This window comes from Alligator sinensis, unplaced genomic scaffold, assembly GCF_000455745.1.
Source record: "Alligator sinensis unplaced genomic scaffold, ASM45574v1 scaffold143_1, whole genome shotgun sequence".
In the NCBI taxonomy this organism is placed as follows: Eukaryota; Metazoa; Chordata; order Crocodylia; family Alligatoridae; genus Alligator; species Alligator sinensis.
The window spans coordinates 516,464-528,821 of NW_005842156.1; the positions used below are offsets into that span (position 1 = coordinate 516,464).

The 12,358-nt window shown below is 40.6% G+C and overlaps 1 protein-coding gene across 1 annotated transcript in view; it reads left to right on the forward strand.

Moving 5' to 3' along the window:
• The first annotated feature begins 11,682 nt into the window (after positions 1–11,682).
• The window catches only part of CERS6 (ceramide synthase 6), a 150,280-nt gene continuing 149,604 nt past the window's right edge, over positions 11,683–12,358 (forward strand). The window contains exon 1 of the mRNA XM_014520802.1: positions 11,683–11,732. Within this exon, the coding sequence (XP_014376288.1) occupies positions 11,683–11,732 (50 nt within the window). The remainder of the gene's footprint in view (positions 11,733–12,358) is intronic.

Genomic DNA, 12,358 nt, shown 5'->3' on the forward strand with positions numbered 1-12,358 from the left:
TTGAAACGCATCCTGTTCTCATCTGCCCACCCCTGTAACCTGTCTAGGTCCGATTGCAACCTATTCCTCCCTTCTAGCGTGCCCACATCCCCCCATATCTTAGTATTGTCAGCAAATTTGAACAGGGTGCTTTTTACCCCCTTGTCCAAGTCACTGATGAAGATGTTGAACAGTGCGGGTCCGAGGACCGAGCCCTGGGGGACACCACAGCCTACATCCCTCCAGGTTGAAAATGACCTGTCCACCACTACTCTCTGGGTGCGGCCCTCCAGCCAGTTAGTGACCCATCTGACTATGTAGGTGTCGATGCCACAGTCCCCTAGTTTTTTAATGAAAATGGGGTGAGAGACAGTGTCGAAGGCCTTCCTGAAGTCCAGAAAGACTACGTCTACTGCTACCCCTGCATCTAAGGATTTTGTGACCTGGTCATAGAAGGCCACCAGGTTGGTCTGACAGGACCTGCCTCTAATGAACCCATGTTGGTTGCCCCTAAGTATAACCTCCCTTGCTGACCCGTCGTAGACATGCGCCAGGATAATTCTCTCAAAAAGCTTACCCAGGATCGAGGTAAGACTAACTGGCTTATAGTTCCCTGGGTCCTCCTTCCTCCCTTTTTTGAAAATGAGAACCATGTTGGCCCTTTTCCAGTCCTCTGGCACCACACCAGAGCACCATGAGTGCTCGTAAAGCTGTGCCAGGGTCCCACAATGACCTCTGCTAATTCCCCCAGCACTCTGGGGTGGAGGTCATCAGGACCGGGTGATTTAAATACATCCAGTCCCTCCAGAAGTTCCCTGACTAGGTCCTCACTGATCCTAGGCCTGGGTGCGATGTGATGAATGACTACTAGTAGTGGGCAGCATAGACAATAGAGGTGTGCGAAGCGGGCTGTATTCGATTTGGATTTGGATTCGGCCCAATTCAGGGGACAGTGATTTAATTTATTGATTTGGATCACTGTCCTGAATTGATTCGGCTGAATTGGAATCTGAAGATTCGATGCTGATTCAGAGAATCAGCAACTTGACCATAGGCACAGCTTTAAATGTCCTCTATACATATCTCAAGGTACCAGGCATGGCTTGTGAACACTGAGCCATGTTCTATGAAACCAAATTGTTTTCCAATCGGTGGGAAACTTGTAGGAGAGACATTTTTCCCCAGCTATACACCTGCTGCCCGCCCGCCCCCTCTGGCTCTCATAATTTCAACCAAGGAAAAAGGAGACTTCTTTTGTAAAACTAGCAATAAGATGCTTTGGGTCAAGTTCCTTATATTTTGGCTATGTAAAATCTACAGGCTATATTGAGGTCATGGACTGAGGTTTGCTTGGAGTGTTTCTAAAGCGGGGGAAGGGGAGCTGCTGTTCCAGACAGCACAGCGGCTGTTAGGCCTGTGCGCCAGCCTATAGCAATATAAATATTGCAAAACCACTACAACCTTTACCTTGCTTCATCCAGGGTTACAGTTTGTGCACCTGGAGCGGTTAAAGCATAACAGCTGAGTAGCAGCTCCCCTTCCTGCTTTGAAACCTCTCCAAGCAAACGTTGACTCATTCCCTGAGAACACAACCCTATGCTTAATTTGCACAAATGGACATGGAATCATGGGTGAGAGAAGACCTTGCAGAAGTGTCGGCAGGATGACGGATGCTGCTTTTGAGGTGCTTCTCTCTCATAAGATTTGGTACAGTCATCTGTTCCAAAGTAAAAGAAGATGTGCTTTTAACGAGGTTTGGGGAAGTAGCATGTCTGAGGCCCCATCTACACAGTGCACTTAAGGTATTAAGTGGTTAATTATGGCTTAAGTAGTCACCCACCCACAGAGAAAGAGGAATAAGCTGCAAAGTTATTCCACAAAATATGTGTAATTTTGTAATTGCTTCCTATTGTGCCATTAATTGAATATGAGGCCAGGGGCCCCTGTGGTTTGGAGCCCTGTCAGTTGATTGGAGCTCTCAGCCGGAGGGCAGGCAGGTATATGCACCCCTGAGCCTGGGAGCTCCCAGCTGACATGGCTCTGAGCCATGGGGGGTTCCACGTGCCTCGCAACTGGGAGCCTAGGTCAGCTGATGGGGTCCCAGTCATGAAAATGCATGGTGTGCCCTATGGCTGGGAGCCCCATCAGGTGACTTGGGCTCCCAGCCAGGGGAGCTTGCTTCTTGATAGTGCAGGGTGAGTTGCAGTTGTGTGGATCATGCATTAGATCCCATTGAACCTTTATCTGCATGTGTAGAGGGGGCCTGAAAATGATAGTTTAGGACAGTGATTCTCTACTAGGATGCTCAGCCTTGGGGTGCCACCAGATCCTTGGAAAGGTGCCACAAGGTGTGAGGAGATGAGCTAAGACTGTAGGCTCAGACTATATAAACTTACTTAGTTTTGAAACTGGGTGTCACTCAATTGAAAGAAGTCGTGGAGGGGTGCTTCAAGTCCAAAAAGGTGGAGAACCACTGGTTTGCAGCTTAGAGAGAGAGAGAATTTTAAAGGTAGAGAAATCCTCAATCATCATCCTTTCTGCTTGCAGGAGGGAGTGTTAACATTTGGTTCTTGAGGTTCCTTCAGTGCTGTTCTGTGCTGCCTCTATTTGAGGGACAGGCTAAAACAGTTCAGCCTTGCAGTAGGGATGTGAATAATTCCAGAGAAAATGGGTGCCACAACTTTCAAATATTTAAACTTTAATCAAAGTGTAAAATAAGATCTACAGTTTTAGGGCCATGTCTTAAGGTCAGTTTAGAACCTGAATAACAAAGCAGTGCCCAGGATAGACTGGCAGGTTGAAGATGGAATATAATATTTGCACGTTAATGAGTAGCAGCTGAGCTACTCCACTGCCATAGCTATGCTCTCAGGATTTCAGTATCCATGGTGGCTACAGCTTCACTAGCCTGCCATCCTTTTGCCCTGTTTCTTCTGCAGCTCTTCCTCTCCATGGGAAAGTGTCTGGAACTCCAGTACCTCACTACAGTATTTTGTGGGTTTCTAGTTTCTTCTGCTATGCAGCAGGACAACACTAGGGTATGCTGCAGGGGGTTACTTAGTTCTGAAGGATTTCAAAGCACTCCGCAAAGCATGTGCATATAGCTGCACCACTGCAATAAAGTCATTCCTGGGGTGGAAAATGAACAGCCAGTCATGTGTTGGGTATGCTGCATGTTGTACAACACTGAACTAGATCAGAACATCCGAGCCAGCCCTCAATACAGTGTCCTGTGCGGTGGGAACTGTATGGTCTGTATACTGAGGATTCACTGTAGCTACTTGGGGACACCTGGGAAAGATCTATTTTTATTGAAGGGAGGAATGAGAATTTCTTAGGGTGATATGTTTTATTGGACCAACTATGTAGTTGGGATAAAGTTAGACAAGCTTTTGAATGCAAGACATTATTCCTCAGGTTCTTGATCACAGGAAGCCACACACAGCATAGTGAAATGTCAAGGGGAGGGGGCTGAGAGAGATTTTGGGGGCTAGCAGACAAAATTGGCAGAGGAAAAGCTGATTACTGAGGGCTCAAGGCCTAACAAAAGGGAGGAGGGTCAATTGCACTTTCCTTGTGTGGAAAGAATTCAGGAGTCGGATGAATTATTGTCATAAACCCAGCATCAGTGTTAAGTCCTTGGTTCTTAGTGCCCAGCCAGCTTATGAATTTTTGTTCCCAAGTTCACTTTTTAAGGGTGGTGGGTAGACTTCCCTTGAGCATGAGAAGCATGAGGTTAGGGAGGGTGTGGTTGTTCTGTGAGAAACGTGTTCCCAATGGTGTCTGTATGTTTCCATCCTTCAGACCTTTTCTGAGAGTTCATTCTGGTGTGTAGCTGTTGGTTAGTTTCACTCATGTAGTGACCATGAGGGCACTTCATGCTTTGAATAGGGTATATCACATTTTGGGAAAGTCATGTACAGGAACCATGGATTCTTTTTTTTTTTTTTTTTTTTTGTGGTAGGTCTTGATAGTAGTGGCAGTAGAGAGATGCTGACAGGTTAAGCATTTTTTGCCAAGGAAACGTTGTGTCCCACTTGATACCTGTTAGCTAGGGGAGTATTTGCTTCTGATGGCAGTTGGGCACCTTGATTTGAATGAAAACATCTGTCCTTGTAGTAACTGAATAGCAGCATCTCGGAGTCGCACCTTCGATGTGTTTTAGTTCCAAACCACACCGCCACCATTTTCTCAGTGCTGATGTGCATTTTGCCACTTATACAACTGCATGTGCCACAGCGCCAGGCGCTTATAAAAACCCATTTTTTAAAAACATATAGGGGTTACCTTTTTATATTAATGCATTTTTAGGTAGAAGTGGTTTTAAGAGAATATTATTCATTGAAATGCAGTCTAGCTAGACCCAAAAAAGCCAGACATTTCTTTAGTAAGACTGGGGAGGTGGATGAAAAGGGTCCATGCAAGGTTAAGAAATGACACTAATAAACCAAAAACTGAAAAGGATTAAGTCTTTACTATAAGCTTCTTGGGACATGCCTCAAAGTCACAGAGCAGATAGGTTACTTGTCTCACTCTTGTTAAATTTAAAGGTTTAAATTAAAAATTGAACAGCCTTCAGAAACTTTCCTACCAGACAAAGCAATACTCAAAACACATTGTATATAAATGGAATAATAATTATGTCATTTGTTAGAAGCGATCTGTAAAAATAGAAACCTCTTAAATGTTTGCTGCCTGCTGCTGTTTTCCTGCTTCTCTACCTCTTTACCAAAACTTTTTTCAGTTCTTGTCAGGTTTGTTATTCTTACTGTAGGGTTGCCAATTAAAAATGCAAAATGTGAAAGAGGACCATAACATAACACTTTTTTTGGAGTTTGGTCTCGGTCTAGGGATTTTTTGCATGTGTAGTCTGGGTCCAAACCCCTTGTAACATTAATTGAATGGGAGATCAATGACTTGTTTCCAGGAAAAATGAGCAATAGCTATAGGAGTCTCTTTCAGGTACTGGAAAAATAATAATGTAGAGTGGACTTTCTTGTATCACAGCAGAGGGAAAAACCACCTTGGCTGTAAACTGGCTAGAATAGATAGTTGGTCAACCAATATTGTCATTCTTTTTTTAAAAAGCGTCATGGTGTTTTCAAATTTCTTGAATATTTTCTTCATTTTTCAAACAAATTTATGTGACTAACTTATTAATGGAATGTTCATTAGTCTAGCTTTACTAGCACGTATTGCATCACTGTTCATTATTGGACAGAGATGCAACTGCTGAATTTGCTGCTAAAGTTTTTGGAGCTCCTGTTTGGGTTCAATTCCTTTGGAGAAGGATAAGGTGACCAATCCAAGTCAATCTGTCTATATAACAATATTGTCATCTTATCAGGTAATATATTTAGTTTAAACTATTGTCATTTAGAAGACGTGCTGTGAAGCACTTGGGTACCTAATAATTTTGGAGAAATACTGTGCACAGACTTAAATGGAAGATCCATGAGTGATGATCAAGTTTTATCTGCAGGATAAGAGAAACAGGATGTTTGTGTTCCAGAAAATCCTATGGAAGGCGTCTTTGCTGAACACTTACTGGCATATTTTGGCTTTTTACAGTAATAGATGAGTTGTATGCATCACCAGGGCGACTAACAATGCTGAGCACTTGCTTTATATACAAATTTAGAGAGCTGCAGCTTGGATACCTTGAATGAATGAGCAGTGTAATCCATAGAACCGTATTTATTCTACTGTTTAGGGATGAGTAGATTCCCCTCTGGAAAATTTATACATATAAGGTCTGAAATGGAGGTTGAGCTGGCTCTTGTATTAGCAGTGGGAAAACAGGAGTTCCATAAAAAGTCAGATTCATTTTATATGATGATCCAAAGCCCCATCAGTAAATGAGTTTGTGGTTTAATACACTCCAGAAAATCAGAACAAAAGAATCAAGAGGGTTCCCCCCGCTTCCTTTCTCATTTGATGATGAGATGGCCTAAAATGATTTGTTAAATGCAGATTTTACCAGTGCTAATGAACATCGGTATCAAAGGATTATGAGGGTCACTACCAATATTTCCAAGTAATGCTGGGATTTGAATGATATAATTTTGTTAGAGATCAGAGGCACTAAGCTAAAAAGAGTTATAGTAATTAATAAGGATCAGTTACCCACTACAAGTAAATAGAGAATCGCATCAATGAAACAACTGAATGCTTATGGTGTGACATGAATATTTTTATTATTAAAAAACATCATAGTTCTTTGTTCAGTCACATTAGATTAGATTCTTTCTTGTATTAGGTCAGGGAAGCTTTTACACTAGCAGAATGTCTGGTCCATTCATAATCTGCAGAATAACTTCCTAGGGAAATCTCTTCAATTCACCAGGAGTGTTGAACAGAGGGTGGGGGTGTTAATCACAGTGTCATTAACTGTAATCGTACGAGAGTGGAAAAGCTGCTTTCAGGGTATAAATGTGGCTAAGAGTTCTGTTGTATTAAGGATCCACTCTCTCTGTGACTGTCCAGCTGCTGGGTATCTTCAGGAAGGGTATTTTTGTCTCTCCTTATTCAAGCACCGTGGCTGTTTTGTAACCTGCTTGGGGACTGAATTGTTAGAAAGATGATACTTAACTTCTTCTAGACTGGCAACAAGAAAAGTCATTTAAGGAGGAAAAGCAGTTGCTGTCTTCCTTTCTCTCCTCCCTCCTTGGCCCCCACCAAAACAGAAATTTAATTAATCTAGTTCAACCTTTTTAAAGGGCAAGAAGGATATTTCATAATGTGCAAGTATTTGTAAAAGTGACGTGAATCATGTGATTTTGTTTATCTTTTTTCTTCTACTGAAATATTCTTCAGGTTTACAGTCTAGCAAAGGACTTTGTTTAGCTGCAGCTTTCTGAGCCTGTTCTACAGAAGAACTCGGTTCTAAGCATACAGTCCATATGAAGAAGGCTATTTCTTTTAGAGCAGGGAAGGGACAGATCCAGCCTGTGGTGCTGTGCTTCAGCTTGTGGGGAGTGGACATGACCCCTGTTGCCAACTTTCCTGAGCTCTGCATGCTGGAATGAGTGCCTGATGCCAGTGAAGGGTCAGGTGGAGGGGAACACCAGGCCTCAGGGCCCAATCCCGGTGTGAGAGCTCGGGAAAGGGCAGCACTAGACCCCTGGGGCCTGATCCTGGCACATGGACCAACCCCATGGTCTGCAGAGTCAAAAGGTTGAGTTCCACTGTTCTAAAGTATGTGACATATTCAATGCTACTCAGTATACCTTGTATTTCCTGCAGCCTGTGAAGCTTTTTTGGTGCTTTGCTTACTAATTACAAAATGTATAACATGAGCAGAAGTGCAAACTGGTTCCCTGCAGGTGTTATACAGTGCTTTTTAAATCAAGTGCACAGTATTTTTGGAATGCAGAGGTTGAGCGCTTCCTATACGGACACTGCACAGTGAGCCAAAGGCAGTATTTACTGATTGTAGGTACTGCGATCTGGAAATAAAAAATAGTTTGGTTACCTACTGCCAGTGAGTCAAGCTTTAATTTTATTAAGGTAATTAGGCTAAGCACAGGCAGTCAAAAAGTCTGAGGCAGAATGGATTCAGTCTTTTCAGGTTAGTCTAAACTGCAGAAATTAAATTGAGAAGCAAGTGAATAGACATTCACTTTTTGATTCAGGAAATGCAGCCACATGCCTGCAGTGGCTCAGACCAGAAGCCAGGGTGTGCTAGAGAAGGCCTCCCAGCCTGCCGGCCACTCCAAGACTTTTCCCCACTCCCTGCTGTAGTGGAGGAGGCATGGCCAGACCCCAGACCTGAGCTAGCCTGCTGGAGGGTGGGAGTTTAAATCCTTTCCCTGGCCCACAGAGGACCCTAGTCCTCTTCTTACGTGCACTGAACTTCTGTTCTGTTACAGGTTTAAACAACTTTCTGATCACTTAAGCCAGTTTATGTGTAACTTCTGTCCTTCGCCTTAGAGTCTATGCTCTACAGTAATATTAAAGGGTTGTTCCCCTGCCATTGAGATCCAGGGAAGATGAGGCAACTGACATATAATGGGCTGAATTCTCCTTGCATTGAATTCAGTGCAATTTCATGGAAGTTAACTGAATGGATAATATGGCCCAGGGTTACATTGTCCCATTGGATTAAAAGGAAAGCAAGCGGTTGAACTACCTTCTACCACTGTTACTAAGTTGTATAGTCCTTTTTTCTGTGAATTGTTGCTCAGATGAGACTATTCCATGAAGTAAAATGAAATGCATTGTTAGTTTAAAAAAAAAAAAAAGGCAGAATCTGGCCTTTGAGCAGTGATGTAGCAGAACACACAATTTAGCAAAAGACTGGTATTTTGTACAAGTAAACTAAGCAAAATTCTGAAGTTTGAATGTTTGAACCATGATGCTTTGTTTAGGAATCCAGTATAAGCTTTATTACAAAGCACATAGCCAGTGACATTCAGATCACTGATAAAGCTTTTCTAAAAGGCAGCTGACAGCACAAATTTAGGATCCCACTGATTAAAGCCTTACATTTTAACCTTGAAAAACAGACAAAATTCTGCTATGGAGGCAAAAGGAAGATGCATACCATTTGAATTCTGTTTTCTTAATAAAAATACTATGCAGTAAGAAGCTCTTAAGCTTACAAGTTGCTCATAAAATGGTCAGTGCTGCTGGCAGACAAAATGCTTTGGTTAAGCTTGCATTATTTTCTTCACTTTTTAAATTTCTTTTCATGTGCAAGCTTTGCTTCCTAACTACTAATCAGTAAATCATAAATGATATTTTACAAGTGTGTGTTCAGAAGCAGGAGAAAAGAAACCATACCAGGAAAGGGAACATCATGAAGTTTCAAGGTATAATAGTCACTTTTCCTCTTGCATGCTTTCTTAACAGCCAAACATGAAACTACTGTACCTCCTGAGCAATTTAAACATCGGTGGCATAGGAGGCTAGACTCCCTACTACTCCTTGCTGCCTTTGTAGAAAAGTTTTTAGAATTTATAGGGTTAAAACAAATAGGCTTTACAGAAATTACTTATGCACTAAGAAAATAGCTTTTTGTCAGCCCTTCATAATAGTAAGGTGCTGTTCTTATTTTTCTAATTACCCACACCTTGTGTGACAGTGGAGAGCACAGCAGTCAGCACAATTTTTTTTTTTATTTGCTCCCTTTTTAAAGAAAAAAATACATTTTCCTTATCTAGAGCATAGTATCCTGGAACTGAACATTAGGGCTCTCCTTCCTTTTAATTATACATTAATACTGTATTTGCCTTTTGTGTGTTATCTCTTGGTGTACTCATTATCAAGATTGTCATTTTAAGATTGTACTTCCAAACTGGTTTGCTTAGATATAAATGAAGATTGTCAGCAGGAAGCATGCTTGAGTTGCACCTTGTAAAGCTTTACTCACCAGGGCTATTTTTGCCTGCTTTTGACTTCTAAAAACTGAAGACTTTACTGGTTTATATCTTTTCTTTGTAGTGCAGTTTCTTGCCTTGCATTACTATACATCTATATCATATTTTTTTGCTCCTCAAAAGGGAGTAGATGGTCAAAAGGCACATCTGACAGTCATAATCAACAAAGTAAATTTTACTGAGGGAAAACTAATTTTACAAATGCCTTGAAAATTTCTTTTTGACATGATTTTATTTTCATTTTTATTTATTGAGTTTAATGTCTCTGGATGCTGCCATAAGCAATTAAGGCAGAGACTGTGTTCCTTTTTGTGAACCTGACAAGGTGGTGAAAAAGTTCTCTCATTTCTTTTTATTTTGATTCCACCCACAGGCCTCCTCTATCTTGTCTCTATTTATAAATGTTGTCTTTGCTCAAAGGGCTTTGTAAAATTAGCTTGAATACTGACTGACATTCCCTTTGCTCTCCTTGTTAAGCTCATCTCCTGTCTAGTTTTCAGCCTTCTCTTAGGGAAATCAAATGAATTTCTTCCATTTTAAAGGGTTTTTTTTTCTTTTTAATACTTGAATTTATATATCAAGATTCTCAGCTTCTCTGCTGTGTAGCATCTTGGCAAAATTATCATATGTCTACAATAGCATAAAAGCATATGTTAAAAATTAATTTCTGAAATAAAAATCTGCATGTATCTTGTTAGATTCTCAACTGCTTTTAGCTGAACCGATAACAGCAGGAGCCACCACTGCTTTTAATCCATCTATGTCCGGCTAGAGAATGCAAATTCTGATTCCCCCCTCTGCTTTGTCAACTAGCCCTTTTTACCTTCTTTTTGTATTACTGCTTTGACCATGGGCACTGTGGGAGTCTGTAGCCAGTGAGAAATTGAGGGTAATCCAGAATGAGTCTGCACTTCTGTTAGAATAAGAGTCTCAATGGAAGCCCATTAAGCCAGTATTCTGGATGCCATATTGGCTGTCTGTTGGTCTCATACTATAAAGCTCTAAATGATCAAAAATCTGACCATCTAAATGCATGTCTAGACTAGAGGATTTTTGTTCTGCAACTCCTGCAAAACTTATTATGCATCTTGCATTCCTGTACACACAAACTCTGCTCATACTAGGAAAAAAATGGATGTGTGGCCTGGGAAGCTTCCCCAGTAGAGCAGCATGAAAGCTGCAGTAGAGAAAAGGTTCTGGCATCTAAACACTGTTGTCTGACTCTCCTTGAAGCAGGAAGCCTGTCTATGTACATGTTCCATCACTGTTTCTATTGTTGAAGGTGGTGCATGGTATAAGTTGCACCCAAAGTTTGCCCCTTAGGCTAAGTACAGATAGTCAAAAAGCCTGAGGCTGAATCAATTCAATCTTCGCAGGTTAGTTTAAGCTCCATAGATTGAATCAGTAAGCAAGTGAACAGACATTCACTTTTGATTCCAGAAAAGCAGCCACATGCTTGCAGTGGCCCAGGCCAAAAATTGGGGAGTGCTAGAACAGCTGGAGCAGACAGCTTGGGCCAAGGCTAGCCTGCCCACCCTGTGAGGTGGGGTTTGTAGGGAGGCTGCAGGACTGTGTGATAACTTGGCTGTGTCCTTTGGCAAAGTTCTGTTATCACATGTAAATAAAATCTATATGCAAGTGTTTATTATCTATATGAAGTATGTCTGAACTATGTTCATGCCCATTGCATACATACAACTTAAAGACCTACACAGAGCAGAAAAAAGTAAAGATCAGTTACTCTGCTCCCAATTAATACAGTGGTGAAATGCTGGGTAATTACTTTCAAAGAACCAGGTCCAAAAGTTTTTATATATCTAAAATTACGTGTAGCATCTTTGCTCTGGTTAAAACATGATTCCTACAGCTAACATGGATTTTACCCAAATTTAAAAATAAGAGGAGATGCATACTGGATTACAAGATACAGAGACCCAATAACAAATGTAGTGGTATTAACAATTTTCTTTTCAGTCTGCAAATAGTTACCAAAAATTATCTCGGGCTTTCGTATTTGCTTTCAGATGCAGATGTTGCAGCATGCATTATGAATTTTTTTCTGAAAGAACTGTTCATCAGACACCATGAAAGTTTAAATATAAATCACATAATTTAGCTGCAGATTCCATTTGGCTCACTGGGTTGTTTTGGGGTTTTTTTATTTCAGGTTTTGTTTTGTTTTGTTTTCTTTTTTTTAAAGAATGGATGTGCTGGAAGCTTGTGAACCTGTTAGGTTAAACTATAGTCTGAACCCAATCAGTTTTCTTTAGCAAACATCATTGTTACCACTATAATATTGCTTAAGATTTATTTTTCATCAACTATGCTATTTCGAGGAAGCAATGATTTTTTGCACAACACAGACCTGGTACGGTACTTAAATTATGACAATATTTCACATTTCCAATCGAGCCTGTAGCTCTAATCGAGAGATTTAAATGTGGGGTAGTTGCTTATCTAAGGGACATTTTTTTAGTTTTTTGAAATTATAGGAAATTATGAAAAGTATTCCTAAGGAAACCAAGACTCAGTCAGTAAATTCAGTTATAAATCAGTGAGAAGCTTGAGGAACTCAGAGTTTTTAATAGGAAGCTCTTACCTTTTATTATTTGTATTACCTAGGAGCCTTAGTCATGGTCCAGGGTCTCTTTACATTAGACATTGGATGTATGTAGAACAAAAAGAGGCTTGTCCCAGCCTTAAAAAGGTTTATAATCTTAAGTAAAAGCTGACAATCCTAAATAAGGTTTTATAATCTAATGTTAGTGATTTAAAACTCTTCTATTTAAGCAGTGTCCTAAAATTCACCCAAATAGGTTTTTGCTGAAAATATTAACTTGTATGGATTTTTTGTCGTACCTAAAATAGATTGTGCATGCTATCCTAGGGAGAAATCCACTTATACCACTTTAAACTCAAAGAGGAAAATATTCAGTAATATGAAGCTCAATGCAAAACTTATCCTAAAAATATCTGTAGTGTTAGTCTTTCCAAACATG